Genomic DNA, 16,555 nt, shown 5'->3' with positions numbered 1-16,555 from the left:
ACCATTTCTGACGCTACGCAATCAGAGAAAAAAAATTGCAAAAGGAACAATATTTTCCCATTGATTTGTGAATCATGAAAATCCAAAACCACCTAGTAGGAAGGGAAATGACAGTCAATGAATTAAATAGAAAGTTGTCTACTTAAAGTGAACATTAAGCTCAGTTACTCAACAGCCGGGACACATCTGACATAGTCCATAAACATCATTGATCTAAGAAATGTTATAAAGATTGTAGAAATTCCCTCTATTGCAGGAACAGATTGGAAAATTGAAACCAACTCACTAATATGATGTTTTAAATCTATTTAAAGTAATATTATTTTAGAATTTGTTTGATGCATCTTCCAGTCAACAGTAGTGAACAGAGAACTACTGTGCTTAGCAGGTATTTCAGATCATTTCAAAGGCATCATGTAATTAATGTTTGTAAATATAGAAGACTGAGTAGAAGACTTGGCAGCGTGGATGAATATAGTTCAACAAACTGCCAGCAGGGATCATGCTTCAGGAAACAATATCTGTAGTGAAATAATTCCTGATAATTTTATAGCTCGCAAAAGGAAAACTAATATTAATCAAATAAAGCATTTGTAGTGCTTTTTGCATAGAGCATTCTGCAGTGAGCTTTTAACACAATTTATTAATTTTAAGCAGGGCATTATATTCTGCAAGGAGACTACGAAGGTCCAATGTTTGATCCAACCTAAAGCTTCCATGAACTGACAACATGCCACCATTTCATAAGGCTCACGAGCAAGGTGGTTGCTTACATTCTTAAGAATAGCCTTTCTGATGATTTTCTTTAAAAATTGAGAGGATGGCGAAGGAAGGAAGATCTTAACAATGTTTTTACAATGAGTTTATACAACATTATTTATCTTCTGTTAAGTAAATTAGATTTCGTAAACTAAATTCTGTTCGTTTAAATGATCTATGTTAATTTGCAGAAGTTGTATTGAATTTTTAACCTACAGAATGAAAGATATTTGTCAATGAATAGGACCCATGCAAACACTTGTTTGATTTTTGTTCATTTGAGTGTCTTAAGGAGTATTTTGACATGCAAGTATCGCAAGTTAGGTGCTACAGACTTACATCCTACATAGCAGTGCGCTGATTTTGAAAAGATCACAAATTCCATCACACTGATTGACGTTCTCTAACATCTAATTTTATAAAAACACTTCTCGCTGATTGAAATGTCAGTCTGAAAAGATGATGGTTATGTACAATATGAAATATTTCTCCCACAATTCAAATGAAATGAAATTGGAATAATGAGTCAGTCTTAGCTCCTGTCAAAGGCTAGAGCAGTATAGGTCATTATGAAATAACACATTCAATATACAATAATAGATTTATGTCAGAAAATTGATGTTGCTCCTTTTTAAATGAAGACAAAGGTCTATTTTTACTTATCCATCCAAGGTTAAATTAAAAAAAATTTGATTTGTTTTATATCAGTTTGAATTACTGCTAATTACCTACAACAATGCTTGACATTTAATATTGACAAACTCATCAGGAAACTGGCTTCAATATTATGTTAGAGATATACTGTATATAAGAGATGCAAAATGGCACACAGCATTTGTGGAGTGATTTATGCCGTATGGCGCGTTGGAGAGGGCTTGCAAAGCCACAGGCACTGTGGATTGTGGACCTGGCACTCCATGATGTCAACTAAAGGTTAGAGCTCTAACTACCACTCATTCTTAACTTCCCAAGGCTGGGGGCACACTCAGGGAGGAACACCGCACCCAGTACTGCTACTTAAAGAGATTGTTGAATTGTGGGTTGGGTGTTTTCTTCATTCCTTCTTGTTGTTGGGGTGGTTCTACTGGTGTTTGGTGTTAGGAAGATGCAAAAGTCTAAAGCAAGGGTTTCCAGCCTGGGGTCCACAGATGCATCGGTTAATGATAAGACTCTGGCATAAAAAAGGTTGGGGACCTCTGGTCTAAAGGGACTGTTGTGGCAGATGCTGAAGGACTTTCAGTTGACTTCAAGGTTTTTGCACAAAGCAGTGGGTCCTAGATATGATAAGTCTCCTTGGGGTTCATCATGAGTGGACAAATTTCCAACGCAAGACAAATTGATGTCAGGTGAAGATTTGGGTGAAGTCACTGGGGAGCAAATTTCTTAGCGAGGGGTGTGGCCATCCAGGGTATTGAGACAATAATTCTCCTTCCACAACAAAGTTCACTGTGTGAGATATCTGTGCTCTGAAACAGACAAGGATACTGAAATCTACCAATTACAGCAACTATGTATGCAATCTTCAGACAAGGCAAGGTTTGTACTGCCACGATGGTCAGTGTGATCATACTAAAGAGGGCTGGAGATGGAGAAATTTGCACCGAGAATCATGCAGACTGGAGGCAAAAACTCTAGTAGGCGTTATGTGGCATTGTTCTGTGGTAAACTGTATTGATTGCTCCACTTGGGAAAACAGCAACTATCTAAAAAATGGCTGCTAGAACGATCATTGCCTCTGGTGCTCGACCTACACTCTCTGCACCACAGCACAGCAAAAGCCATGCTTCCACATTACACTGATAGATGAAATCATTGCCACTGTGACGGAATGAGCTGCTGGGAAAAAATGGTCAAGGGAGACAGCATTTAAGAAGCATTTGGACAGGTACATGAGAGGATGGGCTTAGAATGATATGGGCCAAATTGGGACCAGCTGGGTGGGCACTCTGGTTGGAATGGATTTGTTGGGCCAAGGGGTCTCTATGATCAGCCAAAACAATGTCAGGACATTGACAGGATGCAGATTAGTGCTGAGAAGTGGCAGATGGAGTTCAATTTGGAAAAGTATGAAGTGATACACTTTGTAAGGTCAAACTAGAAGGCAGAGTATAGGGTTAATGGGATTAATGGCAGGATTTTTAGCAGTGTGGAGGAACAGAGAGACCTTGGGGTCCACATCCATAGATCCCAAAATGCCGTGCAAGCTGATAGGGGGTTAAGACGCATGTGGTGTGGTGGCCTTCATTAGTTGGAGGATTGAGTTCAAGAGCTCTGAGGTAATGCTACAGCTCTATAAAACCCTGGTTAGACCACGCTTGGAATATTGTGTTGAGTTCTTGTTGCCTCATTATTGGAAGGATGTGGAAGTTTAAGGAGGGTGCAGAGATGATTTACCTATCATATTAAAATGATGCCCTTCCATATTAGCTATCTCCATCCTCCATCAATGCCTCTAATCTTGGCATAACTCTGTACTCAGTATCAGAGATAATGCTTTATAAGCAAAGGTTGAGTGAGCCAGGGCATTTCTCGCTGGGGCAAAGGTGGATGAGAGGCAATTCTATACAGTATATAAGATGACTAGAGACATGGATAGCGTGCTTTATCCTCAGGGCAGAAATGGCTAAAATGAAAGCGCATCATTCTATGGTGATTGAAGGAAGGTAAAGAGGGAATGTCAGAGATAGGTTTTATTACTCAGAAAGTGGTGAGTGTATGGGTCACACTACCTGGGGTGGTGGTAGAGGCAGATACATTAGGGACACTTAAGAGAATCTTAGATAGGCAGATGGATGGTAGAAAAATGGAGGGCTGTGCGGGAGGGAAGAGTTAAATCGATCTTGGAGCAGGTTAAGAGGTTGCCACAGCACCATGAGCCGAAGGGTCTGTACTGTGCTGTACTTGTCTACGTTCTGTGACCACCGCGAAGCAGAGGGGGTATTGGGGTCGGTGGTAATGTGCTGCACAACCACTGGATCACGAGTGAGCAAGAGAAGGAGGAAACTAATTCTGCCTTGGCTGCCTGTGACAAGCACACCAAGTCAGATGCTTGAAACCACAATCCGATTCTCTGTCGACCAGCAGGCTCAACTCCCCTCTGTCGCTGGGTAACCCATCAGCTGGATGGCCAGGGTATTACATAACAAGCAGTGCAAACTGTGTTTATAAATATAAGGCAGGTCAACTGACATAGAAATACAAATAAATTACTCATCTGGAAGAAGATGGCGCCAGTAAGCAATGCTACCAAAAGCCCCATCCTCAAAGCATCCACAGTTCTCAAAGCAACTCCTCTTACTTCTTTTGCGCCTTCTTATTATTTCCGATGTGGTTCTGCTACGGTTGGAGCCTGATATCTACGGTCTGGCGATGTATTTTCGGGCCAACCAGGCGAACTGACGCCTGCTGTTTTCGAGAGGGCTCCATGGGGCTGCGGGCAAAGTGTGCGGCGTTGAGGCCAGGAGAAGGAGCGCGAGCCCGTGATCGACTCCATCCCTCGCTAATCAAACCGCCCAGGAAGATTGAAACCGCTGAGGCGTGCACGGAGGGCAAGCGAGTATTCAGCGCCGTCTCCCAGCCTCTTGCTTGCTGCTGCCGGAGGAGGGTGTCTGCGTGTGCGTGATGGTCTCTCTCTCCACCCCCCCCCTCGCTCGCTGCTCTTGAGGTCTTGAGGGAAGGTCCTTGCCTTCGAGCAATCTCTCTCTTCCTTGACGCAGTCAGAGGATGGTGCTGGAGCAAGGTTTAATCGACACAGTTTGTAGATTGCGGGCTCTAATTCAGGTTTATGACATGTCCTAGTTCCGGTCACTCCATTTTTCTCACTGCTACTTTTGGGTGACTTTTGAACCAGGGCGGCCTGCAGATAATGAACACTGAGCTGAACTGAAATCTGCCTATTGATTTTGTGTTTTACATTCTGTGTTTTTGCTCTTTTTTTGTTGCCGTTTGCACGTGGGGGGAGGGGGACTTGATGTTTATCTGTGAACAGGTCGATTCCATGTTTTGTGGCTGCCTGTGAGGAAGATGAATTTCAGGGTTGCATGGTGCAAACAAACTTTGATAATAAATGTACTTTGAATCTTGAATTACCGTCTGCCTCCCGTGAGTCTCTGCTTGCCCTAGCTCCATGAGAAGTGCCACCCAGGTGGCTGCAGCATTTTGCTAGAAGGTTGTAAAGTTCAGTGGATCTGCTCTCTGATGATGGTCCTGGAGGAGGATCTTTGGCAGCCCTGGTCCTGAATGCACCTTCTCAACATGGGTCACAAGGATCCAACCCAGTCGGCAGCGGGGGCACCAGCGGAGCGGAAGGGTTGGGGGAATGGATGCTGTCTTCCTGAGGGTGAAGGCCAGGTTCATGCTCTGCTATTCATTGCTATTACCCCCCCCCCCCAGAGCACTGCCTCCTACAAAGCCATTTACTTATTGGTAGTACACAGAAAATGCTTGAGGAGCTCCTGGATCACTGATGTAATTCCCGTTCTCCACTCCTCCATCTGCCTATCAACCACCCCACTCACCTTGATCTACACATTGCCTGCCAGCTCTTGTTTTATCATTCATTACCCCCCTCCCCACCTTTTTATACTGTCTATCACCTCTCTACTTTCAGTCCAGATGAAGGGTCTCGACCTGAAACTTCGACTGTCAAACTAGCTGAAGCCCTGTGTCTGAGAGTCCACAGATGAGGTCGAAGGCCCGCAGTCTGTGAGTCCACGCGTCCACTGGAGGCTGGAGGCCCGAAGGCCTGTCCTGGGGTTGGAGGTCTATCTCTGTGTGTGTGAGTGTGAGAGTGAGAGAGAGAGTGTGTGAGTGTGTGAGAGAGTGAGAGAACGAGAGTGAGAGAGAGAAAGAGAAAAAAGGAAAGGAGCTTATTTTGCCGCTGCTTTTTGTTGTTCCGAATATTGTTGGCATGTTACGTTGGTGCCAGAATATGTGGCAACACTTGCAGGCTGCCCTCAGCACATCCTGATGTTGGATCGGTTGTTAACACAAAAGATGTGTCTCACTATATGGCTCTGACACACTTGTGATAAAGAAATGTATCTGAAACTGGACCTGTCCACTTCCTTCTATAGATGCTGCCATTTCTGGTTGTAGACTACTGGAGAGCATAGAGACCCTGTACTTCAACATTGCTTGTGCTTCATTGGTATCGACATCAGCTATTTGATTCAGGTATGTTGATGGCTCCATATGTGTATGAACATAGTTGCTCACCATTTCTATTATAGAACAGGAAGCTGCCAAGCTCTGTGCCAAACCTTGTGCCAAATTGGAGCCAGACTCCCTACCATTGAACACAAGCCTTGGGAGTCATGTCAGTGCATTGGCATTCGATTATACAGTGCCTTCTGTGATCTATGCTGTTAAAACTCAGAACTCTACATGTGCAAACTCAGCTTAGTTAACCTCATCTTATGCTGAGTGGTCAATCTTCCCAATTCTTTGCCATTCTTCAGGCTGTGGGCCATCCTTGCCCTGTGACTCACCATACAGATCTGTCTTTATGCTCTCTCTCACATTATGTACATGATCCTTATGTGAGCAGGTGGGTTTGTACACAAGAAATCGCATGATGAAGGGTCTCCATCTTCATTGCATTCTTGCTGTCCTTCTATTGTTTGGATGGATGTTAGACCTTGGATACCTGAAAGGATAAACTTATGGGAGTAGGCCAGGGAAGGGTAGAGTTGAGGAAGGGGTGGGAGGGGCTGAAAGACTGATATGTTTTCACATAGTGTGATGCAAATCAGAAGAGATAACAGCATGCTGAAGATGTGGGAGTTAGGAAGGAGGATTAGGTGCATCACCACCGTTGGACACCTGCCTTGGCAATGCCCATGCTATCAGAGGTAGAAAGAGTGAGCAATTTCAAGTTCATGGGTGTCAATATCTCTGAGGACCTAACCTGGACACAATATATCGATGCAGCTATAAAGAATGCAAGACAGCGGCGATATTTCATTAGGAATCTGAGTAGATTTGGTTTGTCAACTAAAACACTTGAAAACTTATACAAATGTACTGTGGAGAGCATTCTGACTGGCTGCATCACTATCTGGTATGGGGGGGGGCTACTGCACAAGATTGAAGTAAGTTGCAGAAACTTGTAAAATTAGATCCATCGTGGGTACCAGCCTCTGTAGTATCCAAGGCATCTTCAAGGAGTGGTGCCTTAGGAAGGCAGCGTCCATCATTAAGGACTGCCACCACCCAGGACATGCCCTCTTGTTGCTACTGTTGGGAAGGAGCTACAGAAGCCTGAAGGCACACACTCAGTAATTCAGGAACAGCTTCTTCCCCTCTGCCATCCAAGTTCTTAATGGACATTGAACCCATAGACTCCACCTCACTACTTTTTAAAATTTCTGTTTTTTCGCACTACTTTTTTAACTTATCTGTTTAATAGCCATATATACTAACTGTAATTCATTTTTTTTCTCTCTATTTATTTATCTCGTACTTAATTGTACTGTTGCCATAAAGTTAACAACATGTCGGTGACATTAAATCCATTTCAGATTCTGATTCTGATTCACTGGGGTGTGTTATCTGCTCCTGGGGTGGCGTGGTGGAGATACATCTCTACCATGTGAGGTGTCAAGGGTTTCACTCATCCGCTAGCCTGCAGGCCACCCTTGGGCGAGGTGCAGCACCTGCTTAGCCCTGTGATCAGGATCACGTAAAACCAGGGGAGCAAGGGGTGGATGGTCATATGAGCCACTGGTGAATATCCCAAGCCTGGTTATGTGACCACTGATGCCAGGCAGACCGATTCTGAAGAGTATTAATAATGGCAGACCAGACACTGCCCAGAAGAAAGCAATGGCAAACTATTTCTGTGGAAGAATTTGCCAAGAGCAGTCAAAGACATATGACATGGCACATGACGATGATGATGATACCTTCTGGGAGCACATCTGTATATCGTCCGCTTGTGCTCCGTGTTCTTCTGCAAGAGGGAGACAGCTGTAGCACTTTGGACTGTTGTTGAAATGTGGGTATGAGACTTTCAACAGTGGCAAGAGTACGAAAATGAGGACGATTAGAGGAGCATGAGGATGAGTACAGACTGATAGAGATTCAATAATATAGCGGTTAGTATAATGCTGCTACAATGCCCGTGATCACTAATCGGGATTCAATACCCACCGCTGTCTGTAAGGAGTTTGTGTGTTCTTCCCGTGACTGTGTCAGTTTCCTCCAGAGGCTCCAGTTTCCTCCCAAATTCTAAAGACGTACGTTTAGGGTCAGTGAGTTATGAACATGCTATTTATGACAACACTTGTGGGCTGCCCAGTACAATCCTCATTGATTTGATTTACCACAAAATGACACATTTCACTGGACACTTAGAAGTTCCTGTGACAAATAAAGCTATTTTTTTTGTATAAATGAACGGTGTGTGGCGAAGTGTGGCTAAGACTAATGTTCAGGTGGTAGAATATGAACAGGTGAACATGCGTTCACTGACCCTGACAATTCATGTCAGGTCATTGCATTTCTAACTAAACGGTGCCTCTGGTCCTCAAAGGTGATCATAGATACTGACCTGCACAGTTGCCTGTTCCCATTGGTGTTTGACTGTGTGTCTTGAAGAACTCAGTGCCCTGTGGCTATAGGACACTTGTTTGCATCGCCACTGCTAAACCACCCATTGCAGTATCTAAAATCCAGTAACTGATCCAGTCATAAACACCATCTGAATAAATTGCTCAAGCTAACTTAAAGCAGTGGGGGCTGGTTTTAACTGACGGTTGCTATGTGAGGTGTTGTTCCCCTGCTGTTTCTCCATTTTGGCTGGAGGCAGAAACCATTTTTTTTTTATGACTGTGGTAGAATCACTGATGAACTGGCTGTCTTGCATACATGGAATACTTCTGCATTCTGGGCTTCGTGTCAGTTTTTAGAGATTATTCAATTAAGCTGCCTGGCAGCTCTATCAAATTATTAGAATGAATATAAGGGAATTTCTCTCTCATAATAAACCCATATTAAATTAGATTTTAATGCAAATTAAAAAGCTATCAAATACTGAAGCATTACTTTGGTTTTTCAAGCTGCTGTTTACCAGATAGTAAATATTACATAAAATAAAGTAAGTTTCTAGAAGGGGTGATTACCAATTAGTCAGATGCAACAATACTAAACTGCTCTTGTTTACTTTTTTGCAGGGTACGGTTTCGGCGGGGCACCTTACACAAGAGATTCTGCAGGAAATCCAAAGTAACACCACAAAACGTTGGAGGAACTCAGCAAGTCATGCAGCATCTACGGAAAGGAATAGAGAGATGATGTTTTGGGCTGAGACTCTCCATCAGGATCTGAAGGTTATACAGGTTCGGTTACTTCACTCCAGCTCCTGACAATCTAACCTAGGGTGAAAATTCAGTTGGAAAGTGTGTTGTTAGAGATGCTGTCTTTCAAACAAAATTGCAACTAGTTCCTAATCTGCCTACAAAGGTGAAGCATTAATGATACAACAGCTTTCAATAAACAGGCCTGGTGCCCGAGCTTACATTGCTCTATAAACATCATGAAAACAAAGGTTTGCTCTTGTGATATTTTTGAGTGGAAACTGGCAGCTGCAATTGCCAAAGCAGCAGTGATAATTCATTTAGAAAATAATGACTGTACACAAAGCCTTCTCTCTTGTTCTTGTAATAGAAAGCAGTGCAAAAACACCCCTCTTTCTTTAGAGTACTTAAATTTAAATGTCATTCTGGAAGTTGGTATTAGTCACTGTCTGCTCAATGGGAGCGTCTGGTGACTTCGAAATACGTTTTCTCTCAGCTTCCTCTATTTGCGATCGTACACTTAGGAGAGACACGGCATCACTTGAAAGGAAAACACTTGCGCTCTTAGAATGGAGAATGATGGAATTCTTGGCATGGAGAGTGGTAACTTGTCAAAAAAATGGAAAGACACAATATTCTCTGGACAGCATCCCAAGAAAGGAAGAGGCATCCTCGGGATGGAGAATGGTGGCATCCTCAGGATGAACAGAGGAATGGCAATCCCATGATTGAAGGAGACAGCAGGCACAAGATCGATGACACCCCAGGTTGAAGCATGGTGGCAACTTATGATGGACAGAGGTGCAACTGCAAGATGGCATCTCCACACGTGGAGAACCAAGGCACTCCGGATGGAAAATGATGACAAGCACACGACAGAGAGGGAGTGGTTGACCAGATCAGAGAGTGGCAATACCAGAATAGGGGAGGACAATGGCAACTTCAGAAAGCAGACTGACGCCAACAGACTAGTGATCCCCTGGAATGAAACAGTGTCAGACAGCCTCAATAATGATAAATGGTGACAGGTTCCTTATGTTACAGGAAGATTAATATAGCAACATTTTCAAAATGATGCTATCACTCTACACAATGCATAGGAGAATGGTATTATAGTAGCCACCCTGCATACAGTATCTCTATAAACTCCTTGCAATACCACCTTCCATGTTAGTGCTTGCTCTGGAGAATCAACAGATGGCCTATATATTAACACTTCTGCAGTGCAGCAGACTTTTTGAACCTGTTTACTGATGGGTTTGTCAATAATCTATGCCCACTTATTGATTTCCTCACCCCCATCCTTATGAAACCAGATAATGAGAACAAAATAGGATACAGCAATAAGAAAATGCACGACACACAATGTTATACTCCCTTCATTCTGGGAAAATGATGGATTAACTGACTATTACTTTGCAATAAATCCCAGCAAAATGACCAACAGACAAACGCATGCACAGATGCTAGAGGAACTCATCAAATCAGGCAGCATCAATGGAGAGGAATAAACATTTGACGTTTCGGGTCAAGAATTTTCATCAGGACCTGATGCATTCTGATGAAGGGTCTTGGACCAAAATGTCGAATGTTTATTCTTCTTCATAGTTGCTGCTTGACCTGCTGAATTCTTCCAGTATCTTGTACTTTTTACTCAGGATTTTTCACATCTGCAGAATCTCTTGTGTTCAGACAGGGACAGTTGACATTAACAGCATAATCCCAATGCGAAAAGTTTTAAAAATTTGATGATTCAGCACCTTAGCTTTACATATTAATCACAATTTTTTTTTGCTGACAAGACTCTTTTGAGCTTGCTTTTGAAATAATTCTCCATCTTGTGTGCTGTGCAATGTTAATTTGAAGCCAGGAATGAGGGGAGGAAAATGCAGTAGTCAGCACACGCTGCGCCATTCTGCAGTCTGCTGATTCAGGGAAGTGCAGGTGAGTTGGTTTTATTTCTTACCCCTTAAGGACTGTGGTTTGTGAACATTGGAAACCTCAGGTACAAGACCAAGGCCTAAAAGCTGAGTGGTTAAATGGTATTCCACCATTTTGGGCCCATTTTACTATTTCATTACTGGCAAGCAAATGAAAAAAATTACAGTAAGGCAAAATCTAACATAAGAAAAGCACTCTTACTAATTTGAACCACATCACTTTCTAAGGACGGCTAGATAAAAATTGTGCTTCTTAGTGATGCCAAGAGCCCCATTTCAAGTCTGGGAGTGTTAGCATGTCATGTAACCATCGGACAATGTGACACAGGGAAAGGGATGCATTCAGGCCCATGGGTATGAGCATGTATTTTCCACTTGGACCGCATTTTCCAACAGTGGCATCAGTTCTGACTGTTCGTAGTCTACAAAACTTTCATTGTATCTTGACTTCAAACATTCTTTGTCGCCATCTTCCTGTGTTAGCTGGAGGGCACACAGTTCCACTGACCATGCATGATGCCTGATGTTTGATTAGTCATTGCCTTCTATTATAAAGAAAAATTTTCAAGAGAAGCAAAAGAAAACTAATGCTCAGGTTAGTTGTTTCCAAGCTTTCTGGAAACAATCTCGCTGGAGATTATGCTCTAGTGCTATTACATCATAGCTAGTCACTATGAAATGGTACCACAACATGCAATGCATATCCACCAGGCTAGCAAAGGGATACATTGTACCACAATCATTTTAATGACAAATAGTTCTAAATGGCACATTTATAAGTTGAAAGCAGAGCTTTCTGGTTCTATCATACAAATATAATTCACCTTGGTATAAAATTCATTATCACTATGTTACTTTTAAGAAAGTTAAAATTCTCTGAAGGTAATAAACTATATTTTGGATGCAGGGACAAATACACAGCCAACACTATACATTTAATACAAGTGACCAAGTTCTCTCTTCATTTCCCTTGTCCCCATTTTCAGATCCTTCTTTTAGAACTATTCTAGTTAGAACATTTTCAAAAGAATTCTTTCAAAAGATATGCAACAAATTAACTACTGCTTCAGACACACTATCTCTTCTACCTTATTGCCTTGATGTTCCTGTTTGAGTTGGGTCTACTACTGTGAAAATCCTTGGAGTATTTTGACAGACTAAAGGCCCTAGTTCCAATGAAAATTCATTGAGCAAAATCATTTGTCTATCTACAGGTACTAGTATGCTTGTTAAAAAAGTGATTTATGGTATCTCCAGGATGTCGATATGTCACTGGAATATGATTCATAGCTACTGCCACACTGTAGTTTGATGATAAGGAACATTAAAGCAAAGGAAGACTGGTAAGTTCATTTGAACATTAGTGGCAAATATATATTTCTGTATTTAATACCTCATAAATTTTGGAAATGTAGTGAGGAGGCTTTCTCACCATTGAATGAGTGAGTTTTATGCAATTCATTGTCTCGCTGAAGCCAAAAGGCAGATAAGAGTCAACCATATTGGAATGGAAGAATGTTAGCATGGAAACAATTAGGACTACATGGACACACATACATATGGATTCACACATTCTGAAAGGTACTAATACACAAAGAACAGAATTGCATGAATAATTATCAATCTATGAGAAACTATCTTGAAATCCAAAATTTGAAGGTAGATATTGCTTTTGGATATTTACATTGTTTTCAATTAGTATTCAAGGTGTTAATATTCCAGTACTATGTCCAAGCAATTTGTCTTTTATTTATTTCATTAAAATAAATTATTCAATTTTGCTTTTGAATTGAAGGCCATCAGGCGGAATCCAATTCCTCCTTACTATTAATAATGACATGTGAATTAATTAATATAAATTATCTCAAGATGGATTTTGATTTTCATAGTATCTTAAGCAACAGAAGTGGGGAAAGAAATTTGGGAGGTGAGGATTGAAATGAATTCTGACTTACCTACACTTACCTACAATGACCTCTTTTCAAGGTCATACTCGTTTAAAAAGAGATTACCAAATGTAAAATGATTAACAAGAATTTTTCCCTAAAATGTTTTGTAAAATCAGATTTCAGTTTATACTAGTGATTGACACCCAATCAGAAAACAAATGCATCTTAGTACGAACCCTGCCTACTATTTGAAACCTCAAAGAGCTAGGCAAACATTGTCAATTCCAGCCAGTATAAAAGAATGAACACCATGTAGAAGCATGGGGCGCTGTCTTGAATGAGTTAAGGGTAATTTGCTTTGAACTGCTCTGCTTGGTGGCTAGTCACGAAATGGCAAGTCAGTGGTTACTGACCCGGACCACTTTGCTTTTCTAGTAAATGATAACATGCAAGAGGGTTGGGCAGGGTAATAATGGAGGTAAATCATCAAATGGAGGTATTCAGCAAACTGTGTTATAATTGCTTTTAAAACACAATTAATTTGGGAGATGTACATTTTAATCAATGTTAGGAATCAATTTGTTAAGGAGGTGAGTTTGTGAGAGTACAACATCATATATTTTGAGTTTATATATTTTATGGTGAGAATAAACTGAAAATGATAGATGCAAAATATGTTAAAACAATATGAACAGGAACAGTAAAATTAACTGATTTCCTTGAAATTCAAAAGATAAAAGACTACCAGAGAAAATAATATTTTATACAGACATGTGGGAGGAAGATTTTGTTCCAGTGCAAACGTGCCTGTAATAATGATGGAAACAATACACAAACCATTATTGATGTAAATATTATACACACTAATGGTATAATTCTGATCTGTTTTTCTCCTGGACACCATCTGAGACTTGCTTTGCCCATTCAAATCCAGAGCCTGTCTGAGGGTTCTGCTAACCTGAACTTTGATTCCCATCAGTGGCCCTTTTGAACTACTAATCCCAGCAGCCCCATCCTTAACTGAATCTGCAGTTTGCCATGTAGAAGCTGTTCATTAATCAGTCAAAGAGCTTTCCATGGCAACAGAATTCTTAATAAGGGTGTCTGCAGAGATCAGTCTTTCACCAACTACAAATTATCAATACTGATTACCAGATTGGTGCAGTGGGGAGGGATCACTGCTGTAAGCACTGCAGGGCTGGCTGCTCTCCCAGAGTTTAGTCTCCGTGTATTTGCATTGAGCTCTGTTTTAGAATGAGCGCCACGCCCTTCCCACCTTCTTCCTCACTATTCATTCTACATTTCATTTACATACAAATTTCTTCTGTTCTTTGGTCCACGCTAACTGAACATCTGTGTCTGAAGAGGGAACTAATTGAAGATATTATTAAAACTCCCAGATGGTAGTATTTAATAATGGGGCCAAAATTATAATTAGCAGCTGATTGATTCCTTATATATCTCTTCATCTTTTTTCCCCTGCTAGTTTTAAGACGTAGCCTGTCGTGAATTTCACAGGATCTGAGCAGTTCACTTATTTAATCATTGTCTTAATGGTGTCCCATTCATTAAATGGTGATCGGCTGTAATTCTGCAGACTCGTTCATTTAAGGATAAAATGACTTTTAAAAGGCTGCCTACTAGAAATTTGTATCTTATTTAGTAAATATCCATCTGTAAAATTGTCCATTTTGTTTTTACCAGCAATCTCAATCGGGTCACATAAACTGAAAAGCTGACGAATTCCAGATTGTTCCTGAATGCTGAAAGAACAGCTATATGGGTGGGGTCTGTCTGCATTGTGCTGTGTCCAGTCAGAGAGAAAAAAATCCCGAACAAGCATACCACTGCAAAAGCATTTACATTTCCCGAAGATTTCAGGGCTTACACTGCCCTTTAAAGAACGTAACCAATTATACAAAAGAATTAAAGAAAGTATAAGGTTGCTATCTTTTGTTAGCCCACGATCTATCATCTAACCGAGCTTCCAAGTGGGCTAGTCTTGGGGATAAGGGTTCATTTACCCCTACACTAGTTACTACTGATTGCAAATTATAAAACTAATTTCAGTAATTTCTGAAGTGCTACTCCCATTTCTGGGCTGGGTAATTCTGAATGAATTGCAGTTATTAATGGACCGAATATTTCAGTGAAGAAAACTGCCAATAGACTTTACAGTTAACCATTAATCGATTTAATAAACTATATATCTTAACAAATACTAGCGTAAATGAAGTACATAATCAACACAGGGAACCACACGCATACATACGTATATGTGAAAAAAGCCCCAAATCATTATATTCGAATACACTGTATTTTCTGCTGAAGAAATTCACCGTGTAGTAGAAAAGTGAGAAATTCTTACCGATTGCTGTTTTAGACATGGTGGAGGAAGCAAATACTTAGAGGCTGGAAGGGAAAAGGGTCCAGCAACAGCAGCGTAGAGAAAGATAACTGAATAAGGCACTGAGTCAGCAGTGTGGAGCTCTGGAAGGGAAAGAATACAGGCAGACTTCTATGAATAATAATCACCTGCCAAGCAAAGCAGATTGGCTGAAGAGGTCCCTTGACATGACTGGTGCATTCTCTGGATCTCCAGGCATTAAATATTGATCCACCAATGATGCTAAAGTACAAAGTGCTAGTAGACAGTTTGAAATTCAAATCAATATTGGCTCACCCCTCTTTTTCGAATGGCACATCCCGTACTATATGCTCAATGTTTGACATTAATAATTAATATTTTGGAAGCAGCAGGTTTTATAATATCTGGGATTTGTACTCTGTTCTTTTCCAGCACGCTTGTTTGGTGCTGTCCATGGTGCTGAACCGCATCTGCGGACAATCGGACATGTTCAATAGCTTTACTTCAATGTTCAAACACTACTGGGGAGAGGGAGAGGGGGAGGGGGCGCCGGTCACGCCCTCACAAATATTACATTCCGCTTTAAATTCAACTCAAAAGAACCATTTTGGATTTCATTGAACGCATAGTGAATAGGGCAATAGTTGCTATGTGGTTCTTATTTGCACCCTCTTAAATTGAAAACTGTTGGCATACACTCGAAACAAGACGTTCATCCAGCTAATTTACTTTTATCATTAAAAAAGTGGTGTCAGCGGACTTAAAGCACAGGTAAATGAACAGGAAACTCTCGTGTGTGATGGCAGGTGGCAAATAGAAAGTCCTGGCAAATTTTGAGCTCCGGTGTTCTTTAATAATTGGTATATGGATGTGGGGAGAGTTCTCCTAGTTTCAGATCGTTTGTTTCACTGGCTCCACCTTTCTTCTATTGGTGGAGCCAGGGGGACGAAAAGCTAGATAGAGCTTTCTTTGAGCTTTTTAACACGTCGTTTACTATAAAGCATTCACCGTACTTTTGATCAAAATCGAACCTATTTATAAGTGGTGGTTATAATTTAATGCGAAATCCAGGAATAATTTACTTATTCCTGGGTTTCAAAGTATGTCGGGGGGATGGCCACTTTCAACCCCACCACCACCACTGCTATTATCGCCTTCAGCTGTTTCCTCTGCTCTGCCAACAATAGCTGCTTTTATTTCCACTGTGAATATGATTATCCAATGTCCACTTGAATTTCCATTGCAATGGACACGGGATAAACGCGGTTAATGTCATCTTTCAGACCAGCCAGAATGAATTTG

General features: G+C 41.2%; 1 protein-coding gene across 1 annotated transcript in view; it reads right to left on the bottom strand.

Moving 5' to 3' along the window:
• Nucleotides 1-15,410, bottom strand: part of stmn2b (stathmin 2b) — a 47,506-nt gene extending 32,096 nt beyond the window's left edge. Inside the window, exon 1 of the mRNA XM_063042113.1 lies at nucleotides 15,254-15,410. Within this exon, the coding sequence (XP_062898183.1) occupies nucleotides 15,254-15,272 (19 nt within the window). The 5' untranslated portion in view covers nucleotides 15,273-15,410. The remainder of the gene's footprint in view (nucleotides 1-15,253) is intronic.
• Nucleotides 15,411-16,555: the final 1,145 nt, after the last annotated feature.

The sequence above is a fragment of the Mobula hypostoma genome, chromosome 1 (assembly GCF_963921235.1).
Source record: "Mobula hypostoma chromosome 1, sMobHyp1.1, whole genome shotgun sequence".
In the NCBI taxonomy this organism is placed as follows: Eukaryota; Metazoa; Chordata; class Chondrichthyes; order Myliobatiformes; family Myliobatidae; genus Mobula; species Mobula hypostoma.
Note: the sequence above shows the minus strand (reverse complement) of the source record. Positions and strands in the feature narration are given on the sequence as shown.